At 41.7% G+C, this 16965-nt stretch overlaps 1 protein-coding gene across 2 annotated transcripts in view; it reads right to left on the minus strand.

Annotated features, from left to right (window-relative positions):
• Positions 1-419: 419 nt before the first annotated feature.
• RFWD3 (ring finger and WD repeat domain 3) overlaps positions 420-16965 on the minus strand; it is a 41043-nt gene continuing 24497 nt past the window's right edge. For both annotated transcript variants that reach the window (XM_069456719.1, XM_069456718.1), the window contains exons 7-13: positions 14111-14225; positions 13395-13623; positions 10563-10713; positions 8626-8802; positions 6488-6702; positions 3564-3775; positions 420-2670 (exon numbers count right to left, since the gene is read on the minus strand). In XM_069456719.1, coding sequence (XP_069312820.1) covers positions 2527-2670; positions 3564-3775; positions 6488-6702; positions 8626-8802; positions 10563-10713; positions 13395-13623; positions 14111-14225 — 1243 coding nt within the window. In that variant the 3' untranslated portion in view covers positions 420-2526. The remainder of the gene's footprint in view (positions 2671-3563; positions 3776-6487; positions 6703-8625; positions 8803-10562; positions 10714-13394; positions 13624-14110; positions 14226-16965) is intronic.

Consider the following 16965-nt stretch of genomic DNA (forward strand, 5'->3'; position numbering starts at 1 on the left):
GCTGCCAACGACTGACGGAAAAAAAACTCCTTCCTTCTCTCTCTTCTGCACACATTACAGTCTCCTGGAATCGAGCGAGCAGGAAACCAGCAGGCAGAAGACTGGGAAATGCAGACCCCTGGATCTGAGAGTAAACAGACACATACCAGTATGGAGTGGGGAGTTCTTAAGAGGCAAACACAGCTTTTCATTACCAACAGCAAAATAAAATTGTCAGCTAAAGCCTCAACTACCTCATCAGTCTGAAATGGAGAAATCTACGAGGCTGTGATTATACCCCTCTCCCAAGAGGCAGACATGTTCTTGCCTCTAGAAGTCAAAGAGACAAAAGACACCAGAAGCTGTTACACATGACAAATTCTTTATTTTCATATTAACAGTAAAACATAAAAGAGAAATATTAAAACACAGAACATGAACGAACATCACACTGCCGTTTTCAAAGCGGGTATAAGGATACATACAATGACAAGATATTTTGAATTTGCTTAACTCCAAATTCTGAAATGGGTGGGGGGAACTTTAGAGGTAGGAGTGAGGAAACATAGGAGCAGAGAGGTTTTTCTTTTTGGAGAAATCAATCATGGTCACATAAATTTGCTTCCAAAACATCCAAATTTTATAGGAATGTAAGGATTGGCAAGATTTAGGATTCACTCAACTTCCCTGGTAATAAGTCCCTTGGTTCCTACTCTTAGGGGGATGAATCAGCATCAGTTGAATGTACTTCAAAACAAATAAAATCCTAACCCTACCCAGACCCCAAACAAAGGCAGTCAGGGCCTGAGGCCCTGGAACCCCTAGGTGGCAATCTGCTGAAGCGAAAGGAGTTCTGCTTTTTAATTCCAATTCCATTCTGCCACTGAAGCTCCAGGCCTGGATAGCCACTCTTAATCATCAACATATCAAAAGAAGTATTTCCTCTGAGAAAAGAGGGTTTTTCCCAGGCCCTGGAAGCTGGCTTTTTAAAAAGATGTCCTCAAATAGAAAAGGGTCATTAAAAGGCACAACTAGAACTTGGAAGTCTGGGGAAATCTACAGCAACAACTCCTTGCTGGAGAGAAAGATCCCGGGAACAGCCAAGGAGTTGACAGGTCATAAGTACTTCATAATAAAAATGATAACATCTAGTAATTATTTTTAAAAAATCAAACTGTTAACCACCCTGCTCCCACAAGCAGGGCACTGACCTGCTCACACCCTGAAGCATGGGCTGTTGTGGACAGTGACTTGGCAGAGCAGCCCGAAGCAAGGCATGAAATAAAACTGAGCTCTCTACTGGAGAGAAGCGCAGCTCCCGGTGCTGTACAATCCAGGAATGGAATGAAAGTCGGTCGGCACCTCCCTGCCACTCACAGTCTCCAACCACTATTCCTGAGAATTTTACTAACACTTTCATCAAAGGTTAGGGAAGCAAATCAGAGGAACTTGGAATCACATCATTTACACATGGGGAAGCCTTTACCTGGGAATTATAAACACATTCAAGAGCGGGCCCTCACTCCAGGGGATTAGCTTTAATCTTATAGGAGCTCTCTCAAAATGGGAGAGACAAGTCCTTCTCCTGTTGTCAACAGCAAGCCAAGCAGCTTCTTTTGTAAGCTCCTAGTCCTTGCTCCTGATCTCTGATAGTAAGGGAGACTCAAGTAAACACTCTGACATATCACTCATCTTTTCCTAGTGAGAGGTAAAAGGCGTGGTCATTAAAGCACTGGCTTAGATAAAACCAATCCTGAGATCCTAAGCTAGCTAGAAAAAACAAGTCTTCTTAACTGTTCAAACAAATGGTCTCTTCCCTTAGATCTCACAATGGCATCAGTAAAGGGTCTACAGGTCATCTGCTGCCTCCATCACTGAGCCTGCCAATGTCCCAGCACCTTGTGCCTGGAACACAACTTGTTGACACAAAGCACACCTCATGTGCTCTACCATACACTTCTGTGGGGATGAGACCAAGTTACTAATAAGAGGTTGTCAGCCTTCAAGGTCAAAAATAAATCAAACTCTACACAAGGTTCTATAGTGCCCTCTTGTGTTCAACTTAATAAAGACTCTTCTGCATCTAGGCTGCATCCAATCAGCATCAAGAAGGTGGTTAGTCCCTTCAAGGAGGTAGCACTCCCAAAGCCCAAGTGACAAGACCACTAAGGTGGGGTGCCATATCCTCCAGAAAATGCTTGGTGGCCACTCATACCCTAAATGACTGCTAAGAGGACATTCTCTAAGGTCCTCAGAAAGTCAGACAGAAAATAAAGATTCCCAACAAAGATTCACGAAGGCTTTAAACACAAGAAAAGGATAATGTAGACGGAGTACCAGTCACATATTTTTCTGATGGACATATTAGATACACAATTTGTAGTGTCTCAGTGACCTAAAGTACTAGAATCATACTAATCCAAATGAACCATGATCCCAAAAGTTCTAGGCTGCAGGCAAAATGTAGGGATCCTGCTCAGGGCTGCTAGGTGCTAGCAAACATTTGAAGTTAACCAGCAGCATGCCTGAAAGGTCTCAAGACCATGGTCACTCCCACCGATAGATGAGGACCATCTTCTCTGTTAAGGTAGCCAAGTAGCTGTTATGGTTCACCTCAAATGGACAGATGTCCAAGACAGGCTGATCAGTCTTCAGGTCCTGCAGCAATGAGCCACTGCCAGCATCCCACAGCTAAAGAAGTAGAAAGGTCAAGAGTCAGTCAGTTCAGCTGAGGGACTTGCTTTATCAAACAATTTTGAAAGAGCTGTAGAGAGAACACTTCATGGGCATCAAAGCAGACTGGCCCGAACCTTCACAAGGCTGCACAAAGCCAGTATGCTGGACATAGTTGCGGTGTGGACTCACCTACTGTAATCAGCAATTACTTCACCTGTGAGTGTACCTGTAAACCAAGCCCAGCATTCATTCCTTCAATCTATGTGCCAGGCACTCTTTTAGGTTTTGTCTTTTCTAGGGACTGAAGGGTCAATAAGACAAAGTCCCTGTCCCTGACTTCATGGAACCTACATTCTAATTAGTACTTTCTTTTCTTTTCTAAAAACTTTTTATTATCAAAAACATTTTAGAGTATTAAAAAGTAAAGAGACTAGTACAATGAGCCATCTATCATCCACGTTCAACAATTATTATGTTTTTTCTTCCCAAAGGCTTGAGGGAGATCTAAAAAAATAAGATTAAGCTTTTACCACTTCTGCTTTATCAATTCTGCTTTTTCTTTGTTGACTTCATGTCATTTTACCCTTATACATACTCAATATGCATCTCTAAAAACACTTTTCTTTCACCTGACATTTTACATGTCATCATATCCAACAAAATGAACAGTAATTCCACAATACTATCTAACACTGGTGCACAATCAAAATTTTCTGATCTTTTTTTATATTCAATTTGTTTGAATCAGGATCCAAGTAAGGCCCACATTGCATTTGGTGGTTATAAATCTTAATTGTTTCTTTTAATCTAGAACAGATCCAACCTCCTCACCTTTTCTTCTTCTGTATAAAAATGTTCAAGTTTTCCTTTACGCTTATTTATACAAAATAAACAAATAACAGGCTCACCAGGGCTGAATTTGATGCTTCATCCCCAGTACACACCAGTATGCTGCCATCATTCCGTGGGTTTTGGAAAATGGCACTTTTGGTCAAGAGTTTACTAGTGGGTCCTCCGAGGAATGTTTGTACGGGATGGCAGGAGCAGACTGGCTCTCCAGCGCCATTCATTGTATAGGACATCTCCATCAGCACGCTTCGTATGGTCTTGTGGTTTTTATCTATGGGACAGAGAAATCAGTGCTGCACCATGGGGATGCTGCAAAAGAAATTAGCCAAGTACCTGTAGCTACAAGTACATTGTAGCTGGATGGAAAAGCCTTAAGTGTATTAAACCATTAAGAATCATTATAAAACAAACACAGTAACCAGAACAATACAGCAAAAATGAAATTCTAAACCCTAGGCCAGGATGAAGCAAGTTATCTATTATTATAGGTTTTTGCCTACGAGAGAAACAATTTTGAGCATGAGCTAACCATTTTAGTACAATCACTGTATCTTGCCAGAACTCTCCTGGGGCATTTCTCTCTCAAGAGTTCTGAGTATAAGGTTTTTTCCTTCCCTCAGTGAGGACCCCATTAGCCCGAGACTGCAAGTTTTTATAAAGTGAAAGCATACTATTCTAGGAGGAACATGTATCTGAGGTTCTGCTGGGAGGCAAACAAAAGCTGGAGAACAAAATGGGACCCCAAGCTTCCTATACAAGTCATAGCAAATTACCGCCTTGGAGATAGCAAACCTGTGGGATGTGAAGCCCAAAGGGTCAGAAGTGCCGGCTGACAGTTTCCTAGTTCAAACAAAACTTAAAATGCCCAGGTGTGGTGGCTCACGCCTGTAATCTAGGCACTCTGGGAGGCCACAGCAGGAGGATCGTTTGAGGTCAGGAGTTCAAGAACAGCCTGAGCAAAAGCGAGACTCTGCCTCTACCAAAAATAGAAAAATTAGCCGGGCATGATGGCACACACTTGTAGTCCCAGCTACTCAGGAGGCTGAGGCAGTAGGATCTCTTGAGGCCAGGAGTTTGAGGTCGCCGTAAGCTATGATGATGCCACTGCACTCTAGGTGGGGCAACAGAGCGAGACTGTCTCAAAAACACAAAAAATAAAAGAACCTTAAAATGATTAGATCTGGGGCTGGCACGGTGGCTCATGCCTGTAATCCTAGCACTCTGGGAGGCTGAGGCAGGTGGATTGTTTGAGCTCAGGAGTTCGAGACCAGCCTGAGCAAGAGCGAGACCCCGTCTCTACTAAAAATAGAAAGAAATTGTATGGACAGCTAAAAAATATATATATAGAAAAAATTAGCCCAGCATGGTGGCGCATGCCTGTAGTCCCAGCTACTTGGGCAGAAGGATTGCTTGAGCCCAGGAGTTTGAGGTTGCTGTGAGCTAGGGTGACGTCACAGCACTCTAGCCCGGGGAACAGAGTGAGACTACTCCGTCTCCAAAAAAAAAAAAAGATCAGATCTATCCACAACTAGCAGAAGTGTGGGCATTTAATGACTAACCCTGACCAAATATCTACCTGTCATAAATTTGTTTAATATAGTTGCTGCCTTGGCATCCATTTTTAGGCATAAGGTAAGTTGTGTGAAACCCAGAAAGTCTGTCACCTTTGGCCTAGCTACAACTTCCTCTCCCCAAGAGGTGGTCTGCAGTAGAGCCCACTTGTTCATCATCCCACTGACCGAAAACCCTATACATTCCACAGCTGCTGACCATAATAAAACCTAATGGTCAACACCAGAGTCATGTAAATCCCCCTGCTTTGTACATGTTGTCTTTAAACCAGCTAATCCACAACCCTCAAGGGAAAGAGTAAGGGGACAATGCCCTAGCCCTTAATAAAGGCATGTTCCACAAGTGCCCTGCCTCGTTCTCTGCCCGTTCGTTGAGCATGAATGTCTGGATGTCTCCCTCTTCTTCCCATTGGCCCTTCGAAGCATGCTGCCCTCTTCTCCCTGGGATCTGTTAAGTAATAAACTGCTTATTATCTCATGTGTTTTGTTGAGTTGCCTTCTCTGTCTCACCTGAACAACACACCTGAACCTAACTTCTTTCCTCGTCAGGGCTCTCCTAGAGAGTGGCCATCTTAGCAGGAATAGACTGGACACAGGTTAGAAAAGAGCCACAAGGGTGCCTGCCAGTATAAACTAGTTTCTTGTGAGTTGGACATCTGCCAGGATAAAGAAGTATCCTGTGAAAGGCACACTGTAAACATTCATGACCAAATCCCTGGAGCCCTGCCAGGGCAGGACAAGGGATTATAGCCATTCTCCAGAAAGACCTCATGACCAAATTAGAAAGGTAAAAAACTACAACACTGATCATCAATCAGTATGTTTCATCAGGAATTTAGATTCATGCCTTTTAGGTTAGAAAGAACCTGTGAATTTAAACACAGTCAGCTATCAGGGGTTCTACCCTGGCTCTGAAGGCAGTGACATCTAGCTGGCTAAGCCAACACTATCATGGTTGTCCACCTTCTCTTTACCTTTGGAGAAATAGATAATGCCCTAATCTGGGCACTGCACAGGTGCCTTCATTTGGGTCTTTCTCTTAGGTAGGTGAACCGAGGGACAGGCAGAAGACATGAAACTGATCTAAAGTTGGTGCAAGGGCATCAAGAGCTGGCCACCTCATTCCACTACTCTTTTAAGTTCCAGGGCCTCATATGTGGCTAATTCACTTCCAGGAGTATCAGGCAGCATATGTTCCAGTTCTCACAAGTAAGGAGCAGGAAGGCAGGCTCAGTGGAGGAACTTGGACCCATCAATCTCAGTGTAGTAGCAAGAGCTGTGACATAACCTGTTAGCTTAAGAAGGGCTTACAACAGCCACCCAAAGGGTAGGATCAAGCTCTCCTTCCCTCCTCTCTACCAATCTGCTCCCAAACAAACCACAGGAGGCCCCATGAGGACACTCTCACTTACCAGGCCTGTAGGTCACAAGACAGTGCCGGGTGCTGCTCTCTGTTTGAAAGTCTACATAGCCCCCTGGCTCCAAGGGCAGCACATGAGGCCAATGAGAAAAGCCCGTTCTCAGTTCCCAGAAGGAAGCATTCTCCAAGGTTCCAGCCAACACTCCACCATATGGAAATGCACTTGAGGCAGCTCTGGGTATGTATGACAGGGACACCAATGGGCATCTGCAGGAAAAGAAAGGAAACTGTGTCTCACATTCCAAAATTTGGACTGCTCCAAACTCCACTACCTGCAGCCCTCAAAGTATATTCCTACCTCTACAGAAGAGGTGTTCTCTGACATCTTATAAAAACTCTCAACCCTCTCTATAAAAACAAAAGGGCATACATATAATATTCTGCATCTAATTTCAGGTGAGACACCAGATGCTCTAAAAGAAATGGAAAAAAAAAGAGGACTAGGAAATCTAATGGATGCAAGATCACAATTACTTGACTGATGTGAATCTTCTGGAAAGCTTCCTTGCCACACAGACAAGGAAAGTTAGCAAGGAAACAAAGCTTATATACATCATAAAATAAAGATTCCAAGCTGTAGCTGACAGACCCTGCAATTAAAATGTAGTCAAAAGCAACTATGTTTTAATCCAGAAACAAGATTTTTTTTTAGATTTTCTAAATTTCTTTCTACAAGCAGATGACCAGGACTATATGCCAAGAACCCCCTCAGAAATATCAGCCTGCGGACTATGTTCCTACGAACTTGTTTCTGCTGAAGTTGCCGAAGTGACCACTTTGCCTGATTTATTTCATTTTCCCAGTCACAAAGAAGGTAACTAAAGTAAACTAACATAAAAATGAATAATACATACAAATATTCTTTCCTTGCTATTTTTAAACCTGCTGTATTTTACTGTCTACCCTACATGGGTCTCTCTACCTTAATGGCAGTTACTTTGTTTGCCTGGAGTTCACACTTACTATCTTCATGCCCATGCACATCACCGAAGCAAGATTCTACCTTACCCAAGCAAAGTCCCAAAGTGTTGAGCCCAGGTTCTGGTAAATAATTATTACTGTAGTGATATCTTTATGTTTAGATTCCTGTGCTCCTTTTAACATATATTCAAATTGGAAATGGAAATTCTCTCTTAAGATACCACTCCCCTTTAGAGAACTTTATATCTCCAGGGCAGTCCAAATGGCACTGAACACACTCTGGAAAGCCACAATAGTGGCGCTCCACCCTCAGAATTTGGGCTGGCTTTACCAGCCTCCCAAGCCTGTAACTGGATTATAAATGATAATAATATGGTATATTCAAACTAAATGGGTTTAACTTTGGATCAGAGAAGTTTTGAATCACTTTTTTTATTAGGCTACCCCCCCCTTTTTTTTTCTTTTTTTTGAGACACAGTCTCGCTGTTCCCCGGGCTAGAGTGCCGTGGCATCAGCCTAGCTCACAGCAACCTCAAATTCCTGGGCTCAAGCGATCCTTCTGCCTCAGCCTCCCGAGTAGCTGGGACTACAGGCATGTGCTACCATGCCCGGCTAATTTTTTCTATATATTTTTAGCTGCCCAGATCATTTCTTTCTATTTTTAGTAGAGATGGGGTCTCACTCTTGCTCAGGCTGGTCTCAAACTCCTGACCTCGAGTGATCCTCCCACCTCGGCCTCCCAGAGTGCTAGGGTTACAGGCGTGAGCCACCTCGCCCGGCCTATTGGGCTATCCTTTACCAATTTCTTCCTGTGTGCTGGACATATGGCTATTCAAGCAAATCTGTATCAACTAGATTTTATAGATGAAGCTCACAGCACGCTGAGAAATACAACCAAGATCATATAGCTTGTAAGTAGTAGAGCTGGCTTCTGAATACACATCCAGACTCTATTTTACCATGTTTACTGACTCTATGAACCTGGCTATACTCAGTCTCAGAGCTTTCCATCATGTGAAATATCATGAACACAACTTCTAAGGATCTTATTAACTGTGAAGTGATATCACTGCATCTTAAGAGAACTGCCCTCTGTGAAGTTAAAAAGGATTTGTGATCAACTGTGGAACACCCCCTGAAGAGAGTATTAATACAACAACATCCAAGAGAAAGCTTCTACCTACAGGAGAAAGGTGGGTGGCTCCCTACCTGGCTTTCTGAGGTACTAACTCCTGGACATGATAGCTTGTGCTTCGCAGGTCATATACGAGAATTGAACCATTGGCCAGTCCAGCATAGATGAGATTATTCTCATCAAGACACCAACAACAGCTCCAGACAGGACGTCCAGCATTGTAAGTCTGGACCACAGTATTTGTCTCCAGGCTGTGGAATTATAAGAAACTCTTAAAACTATGCATTGAGAAAATCAAATACATGACAGAGATATAAAAATTATTATTTAAATGATAATCCTTATTGAGAAAACACCCACACACCTAAACTATCTGCATTCCCAATTTCCCCTAGGGACTGCTCAGATAACCTCTTTAAATTCCAAAACATTTGTTTTGGGGGCCACAAGTTTTCCCCTTAAGCTATAAGGAAGTAAAACAATAAGTTAAAGAGACACATAAACAATAAATTCCCCACTCTACTCCTATGACCTTCCCCATAGTTACCTACCACACAGATAATCAGTATGTAATGTCAGAAAATTAGAAAATATATATCAGAAAAAATAAACTAACCCCCCAGAGGTAGTCATTAATAACACTTGTGTATTTAATATCCCCCCCCCTTTTTTTTTCTTTTTGAGAGAGAGTCTTATTCTTTTGCCCTGGCTACAGTGCCGTGGCGTCAGCCTAGCTCACAACAACCTCAAACTCCCGGGCTTAAGCAATCCTTCTGCCTCAGCCTCCTGAGTAGCTGGGACTATAGGCATGTGCCACCATGCCAGGCTAATTTTTTTCTATATATATTTTTGGCTGTCCAAATCATTTCTTTCTATTTTTAGTAGAGACGGGGTCTCGCTCTTATTCAGGCTGGTCTTGAACTCTGACCTCGAGCGATCCTCCCGCCTCGGCCTCCCAGAGTGCTAGGATTACAAGTGTGAGCCACCACGCCTGGCCTTGCCCCCTATTTTTAAAACAATACTTTTTGGGCCAGGCACCGTGAGTAATGCCTGCAATCCTAGCACTCTGGGAGACCAAGGTGGGAGGATCACTTGACCTCAGGAGTTTGAGACCAGCTTGAATAAGAGCAAGACCCCATCTCTGCCAATAATAGAAAACATTAGCGGGGTGTGGTGGCACATGCCTACAGTGCCAACTACTTGGGAGGCTGAGGCAAGAGGACTGCTTGAGTCCAGGAGTTTGAGGTTTCTGTGAGCTACGATCATACCACTGAACTCTACCCGGGGCAAGAGAGCAAGACTCTGTCTCAAAAAACAAACCAACCCAACACTTCTTTAAAAAAACACAGCATATACATAAATATAAAACATAATGTTTCATTGAGTTTCTGGTCAAAATTAAGCTGAGGCATTCATTGAAAAGCTAAAAGGCTAATCAGCCCTGATAGTGCTATCAGGATGTCCCTCAGATTTAGCTGCAGAAATTAAATAGGAAGTCAACTATCAGACATCTGATCAGAACTACTTTTGAAAAGTTAAAGGCACGGAGCACTCTCAGATCTGCTTCACTTGTAGAGCATGTGAAAGATAAAATGCCCTAACCAAGAGAGGATGTGCAGGAAGTCATCATGGTACCCAAGGGCAGTGAGTATTTGGTAAACATTTCTGTTAGGCAGAATTATCCAGGTACTAGGCCAGGAATAAGCATTTGCAAGCTGGTATGGAGACCCCTTGATGTCAGGTACCATGGATCTCACCATATTATCATTCCACCATTTCTAGAGTTTTACTCTCATCTGCATGGTTTAAGACATATTCTGCAACACATATAATTTTAAAGTAAGGGGATACTACATATAGTTTTGTAATCTGCTATGTCCATTTTTAAATAAAAAAGAAAACAATGCCTTAGACCAAAAAAGAGAGCTAAGGCCATCATAACACTGATACTAATTCCATTCTGTTCAACACCAGGCAGCCAAGTCCCCTTCTTACTCTCCAAATCACTCACCTAGTCAGTTTAATAGTGTTGTCTAGAGAAGCAGAGAGTAGTAAGCCTTTGGACTGACTGCTGAAAGCCAGTCCTCGGATCTGTTTGCCATGCATCGGAATGTACTGACTGCTTTTCATGTTGGCAGTACTCAACATCTTAACACCAAAGCCTGCCAAAGATAAGATAGTATGAAACAGATCACTGAAAGTCAACTTAAGGCAAAGCAAACTACCTTTTCAAGTAGCTCCTTTGTCCACTTTTCTTGGCATGTAAGTCCTTGGGAAACAGCTGGCCAAACAAGAAAATAAAAATTCCCTAGTGTTAAATTATTTACTCTAAAAAGTACAATCCATTCCAAATGTCTGTCAACAGGTAAATGGACAAACAAACCTATGGTACATACATATAATGACATACTAACTATTGATATATACTATAAAAAAATATGCTGAAAGAAGTCAAATCAAAAAGAGTAATCTGTACGATTCCATTTATATAAAATTCTAGAAAAATGCAACATAACTACAGTGACAAAAAGCAGTTGCCTAGGGATGGTGAAAGGAGGTAGGAACAAGTGGAAGGTATTATAAAGACATAAGAAAACTTTTGGGGATGACATTCATTATCTTGATTGCAGTGATAGTTTCAGGGGTGTATTCATTTGTGAAAACTCATCAAATTGTATAGTTTAAATATGTACAGTTTATTGTATGTCAATTACACTTCAATAAAGCTGTTGAGTGAGAGAGAGAGAGAGAATATGAGTAAGAATACTCCATCCAAGCAAGGTGCAGTGGCTCACACCTGTAATCCTAGCACTTTGGGAGGCCAAGGTGGAAGCATTGATTGTTTGAGGCCAGGAGTTCAAGACCAGATTGGGCAAAATAATGAGACTGTCTACAAAAATTAAAAAGTTAGTCAGGTGTGGTGGTAGATGCATGTAGTCCTCGTTACTTGGGAGGCTGAGCCAGGAGAATTGCTTGAGCCCAGTAGTTTGTAGTTGCAGTGAGCTAAATGATTGTGCTACTGGCGCTCTCACCTGGATGAGAACGAAACCCTGTCCCAAAAAAAAATTAAAAAAAAAAATAGAAAAACTCGAATCAATCAGTTATCATAGCCTAGTAAGAGAACAAAGTAACAATTTAAAAAGGACAAGTTTTTGTTCACTCCCACACAATATCACACATTGACTGGGTACTTGAAATACCATGTTTCATTTAATTTCAGGCAGAAATGCTGCCTACCAATGTCCAGCCAGATTTATTTTCACTGAGTGGCTACTATTATCTGAGTTATTAAAAAAAGGAAGAATTTATCAAATCCTAGATTCAATAGCCTTCAGCTTCTCCAGGGAACCAAGTAGGAAAAAGTTTATTGTTATCTTCTGAGAGAGAATTAGCAGAGTCAGACAGCCAAAAAGGGAGACTACAGGCTTTAAATGAATAAGGGAAGATGTATAAATGCCTACTCAGTAAGGGGAACAAGGATAAATTAGCACCAGAAGGATATCAAACAGAGCTGGCTATACAGACTGGAGTGGACACTAAGAAACAAGGAACAGAACATGTACCCAATTTGGAGAACATTAGAAGAAACATTTATTTTTCCAATTTGTGAAAAAGGTTTTATTTCATTAAAAACTTAGATGGGATATAGAAACACTATAAATAATCCTTTTACTTTCCCCTCAATTGAAGGGTATTCCCAATAGCATCTCAACTCATAGCTAATATCAGTGAATAGAGAAATATATGATAATCTAAGGATTCCACTCCCAACCCTTCATGTACCTAAGTTTGGAGGACACAGTTTTGAAGCATTTGAATGGAACTTTTAAGTGGGGAAACAGAGGAAATCAGTCTGAAGCAAAGTGATCTCATAGCTGGCAGAAATCCTATGGGGAAGACAGGAGAAAGAAATATCTGCAACCATTTAGAAATGACTTAATTGGACATGTGAAAAGATTTGGTTTTCAACACTAAGACAATCTAAAATCAAGCTTAAAAAGCACAAAATACGTTAAGAGAAAAAATTAACATATTTTGGTATTAATAAAATAATCAATGTACTCACCAAATCCTCTTATTAAGAATGTCAACTCGGCCGGGCGCGGTGGCTCACGCCTGTAATCCTAGCACTCTGGGAGACCGAGGCGGGTGGATCGCTCAAGGTCAGGAGTTCAAGACCAGCCTGAGCAAGAGCGAGACCCCGTCTCTACTAAAAATAGAAAGAAATTATCTGGCCAACTAAAATATATATAGAAAAAAATTAGCCGGGCATGGTGGCGCATGCCTGTAGTCCCAGCTACTTGGGAGGCTGAGGTAGTAGGATCGCTTAAGCCCAGGAGTTTGAGGTTGCTGTGAGCTAGGCTGATGCCACAGCACTCACTCTAGCCCGGGGAACAAAGCGAGACTCTGTCTCAAAAAAAAAAAAAAAAAAAAGAATGTCAACTCAAACACTACTGAAAGTAAGTATTAAATTTTATCTCACTTTGAATTAGCCCTTGGGTAGTATTTTGTCAAACATTTCCAGTCTAGGATGAATCTTTAAGTTGAGTGGGACATACAGGGAGCCAAGTCCTTCTCCTTGGACTACACTAGTAACCTAACCTTCCAAGTACCTCATCTGCTTTACCACGGTTGTCAGTATTTCTACTCTCTTGATGAATAAATTTACACAAACAGTACCCTGAAATACCTGTATTAACAGGGGACAGACAGGAAAAGGGGATCCAGTGGGCTGTGGCCAGTATTCACCCACTACTGAGTCCCGAATTCTTCAAAAACAGAGAGGAAAGAAATAAATGGAGTCCAATACTGAACACAAAAGCTGAAGTTCTGGACAGTTTACCTGGAAGGAAGGAGGCCTGAGGAGAAGGCTGCGACACCACCAGGCAGCTCAGAGCATTGGAGTATGCCATGATTCGGCAGTTTCCTGTCTGAGACACTGTGAAGGTCTTCTGGAAGTGGTACTTGTGCTGGCCCTGGCTCGGGGGCAGGCACCTCAGGATACGTGCTTGGGAGCTGCTGGGTTGCTGCATAATCTGATCCCGATGCTGCACAACAATTTTTTCCAAGTCCTAAAATGAAGAAGATTTTATAAACGCAAAGCTTTTTCATTTGACATTCCTCTAAAGCACAATTCCTTGATCTGATCCAAGAAGGTTTCTTATCCTTTATGTGAAAATGTTAACACAAATAATAGAGAACTGCTGAGTTTTTATAGTATTTCGACAAGCAACTGAAATAAAGCACACAGAACCATAAGATATTAAGGTTTAAAGTCCTTAATGGTCATTTTATCTAAAGTTCTCATTTTATTAAAGTGACTCAAACAAGTCTAGAATTCTCATCTCCCTGTTTAATTTTTCCTAAAATTTGGGTTATAGATTTCATCACAGATTAAGTTTTAGACAAATGCCCTAATCAGAAATAAAGAATTGATCATGTTTATTTACCAAATAACTTGGCAAATCCTGTGTGTACCTGATATGAACCTAAGTAATATTTAGATTCCTCTTCAATTCCTATTCCAAAAGTTCTTTGTGTTAGAAAGGACAAACTTACCTGAATACGATCGTGAAGCTTATAGCACTCATTAGTGAGGACCTGAAGTTGGAGCCGGCACTGTGCCGATTCTACCTCGGCCTGCTTTCTTAGCATCTGCTCCTTCAGGAGGGAACTAGAAGGGGAAAGTCAGCAACAAGTGGGGATTAAGAAGGCTATGGAGGATTTCCCATCAGGACGGCACAGAGCTGCGTGCAGCACCTCACACCTATAATCCTAGCACTCTGGGAGGACAAGGCAGGTGATCACCTGAGGGCAGGAGTTCAAGACCAGCCTAAGCAAGAGCAAGACCCTATCTCCACAAAAAACAGAAAAATTAGCTGGGCATGGTGGTGCTCACTTGTAGTCCCAGTTACTAGGGAGGCTGAGGCAGGAAGATTGCTCGAGCCCAGGAGTCTTGAGGTTGCAGTGAGCTATCATGACACCAACTGCACTCTAGAATGGGTGACAGAGCAAGACCCTGTCTCAAAAAACAAAACAAAACAAAACAAAAAACAAACAAATAAACAAAAAAACCCAAAAAAAGATATGGTAAGTTTACGCTATGATACACATGATAGACCTACTTTGCTGAAAATATGTCATGAAAGTGAATAAAATATAAGAGAAAAATCTCTCAAGTCCAGCAACACTAGAGAAGAGTAGCATGTAGGACTGAACTCATGAGACTACTGGGCTTTGGTGTTAAAGCAAACACCAGAATGGTCAGGAATTTAACACCTACTAGGGAATGGGGACTAAAAATGCTATAGGCAAAATGAGTGAATAGAACCAACTCAGTGTTTGCTTGATCTAAGGCAAATTATAAAAGATTAAACTGATACGTTAAAAGATCAAGGTTGGTCGGCCTCAGAGGCTTAAGTCTGTAATCCTAGCATTCTAGGAGGCCCAGGTGGGAGGATTGTTTGAGCTCAGGAGTTTGAGACCAGCCTGAGCAAGAGCCAGACCCCATCTCTACTAAAAATAGAAAGAAATTAGCCAAACAACTAAAAATAGAAAAAATTAGCTGGGCATGGTGGCGCATGCCTGTAGTCCCAGCTACTTGGGAGGCTGAGGCAGAAGGATTACTTGAGCCCAGGAGTTTGAGGTTGCTGTGAGCTAGGCTGACGCCACACAGCAATCTAGCCCAGGCAACAGAGTGAGACCCTGTCTCAAAAATAAATAAATAAAAAATAAAAGATCAAGGTTATCTGTTGGATTAAAAGAAAACAGTAAACTGTTGGTTGTTCACAAGAGACTCAAATAAATAATATACACAAAAAAGGGTGAAGTTAAAAAGAAAGTATATACACCAAGCAAATGCTAACAAAAGAAAAACTAATTATAATTATGGAAAAAAGCATAAATAGGCATAAAAAAGAACAATGTATCATAAGAGGACACATTCACCAAGGATAGCAATCATGAATTTGTATGCACCTAAAGACAGCTTCAAAATATAAAATGTAAAGATAGAATTTCAGTCCGATAAGATTCAAAAGAAAAAGATCTGAAAACTAGAAAGAAAGAGGTTATTTATTTTCATGTAAAACTCAAGAGAACACAGTAACGCAGAAACTTTTAGTTTGGCAAGGTTGTCGGAATCCAGAACAAGAAAATAGGAGCAATGGCATCCCCCACATACCAGATAATAACTGATTAACCTAGGCTATGTGGTATATAGTCTATTGCTCCAAGGCTACAAACCTGTATAGCATAGCATGTTTTTGTGCTGAACACTGCAGGCAACTGGAACACAACAGTAAGTACTCGTATTATCCAAACATGTCTAACAATAGAAAAGGTAATGCTTTTGCACTATGATGTTACAATGACTACAAAGTCACTAGGCAGTATGACTTTTTCAGCTCCATTATAATTTTGAGACCGACTCTCACTCTGTCACACGGGCTAGAGTCCAGTTGCATCATCATAGTTCACTGCAACCTCAAACTCCTAGGCTCAAGCCATCCTCCTGCCTCAGCCTCCCAAATAGCTGGAACTACAAGGCTATTCATTAGTCTCTATCGGCATTTTGAAATTTTCCAGTTTTTCTAAGGAGGCTAGAGAGCACAATGATTACAGTGATCAGTGAACTGGTTTTTAATATAATCACTCATTAACAGCCACACCTATAGATTTTGCCTTTCTTTTTTTTTTTTTTTGAGACAGAGTCTCACTCTGTTGCCCAGGCTAGAGTGAGTGCCGTGGCGTCAGCCTAGCTCACAGCAACCTCAAACTCCTGAGCTCAAGCGATCCTCCTGTCTCAGCCTCCCGAGTAGCTGGGACTACAGGCATGCGCCACCATGCCCGGCTAATTTTTTCTATATATATATTTTAGCTGTCGATATAATTTCTTTCTATTTTTAGTACAGATGGGGTCTCGCTCTTGCTCAGGCTGGTCTCGAACTCCTGAGCTCAAACGATCCGCCCACCTCGGCCTCCCAGAGTGCTAGGATTACAGGCGTGAGCCACCACGCCCGGCCTAGATTTTGCCTTTCAACAAAATTCCTCTTGCTACATATCTGCCATTTTAAAATGCTACAAATGCATTTCTCCATCAGCCAGGAAAGATGTGTTGAGGTTGGCATACCCATCAAGAACAGCAACTACCATGGCTTCCAGTGCTTTGACAAAACCTCAGAAGCATGGCCTTCTGGTCAGGTGTCTGCAGTTTCATATTGTTTGGGCATTTGTCCCTGGGGGTTGCAGCTTTCTATTAACATAAGTTTGCTGTGGCTGAACCAACAAAGAAGGCATACGCAGATTTTTATAGAAATTATGATTCTATGCAAGGAGATGAAGAAGGCTGGTATGTGTTAGAGTGCAAAGTGATTTTGGAATATGAAGAATTTCTTTTTTTTTTTTTTTTAATT

This window comes from Eulemur rufifrons, chromosome 23 (genome assembly GCF_041146395.1).
Source record: "Eulemur rufifrons isolate Redbay chromosome 23, OSU_ERuf_1, whole genome shotgun sequence".
Taxonomy (NCBI): Eukaryota; Metazoa; Chordata; class Mammalia; order Primates; family Lemuridae; genus Eulemur; species Eulemur rufifrons.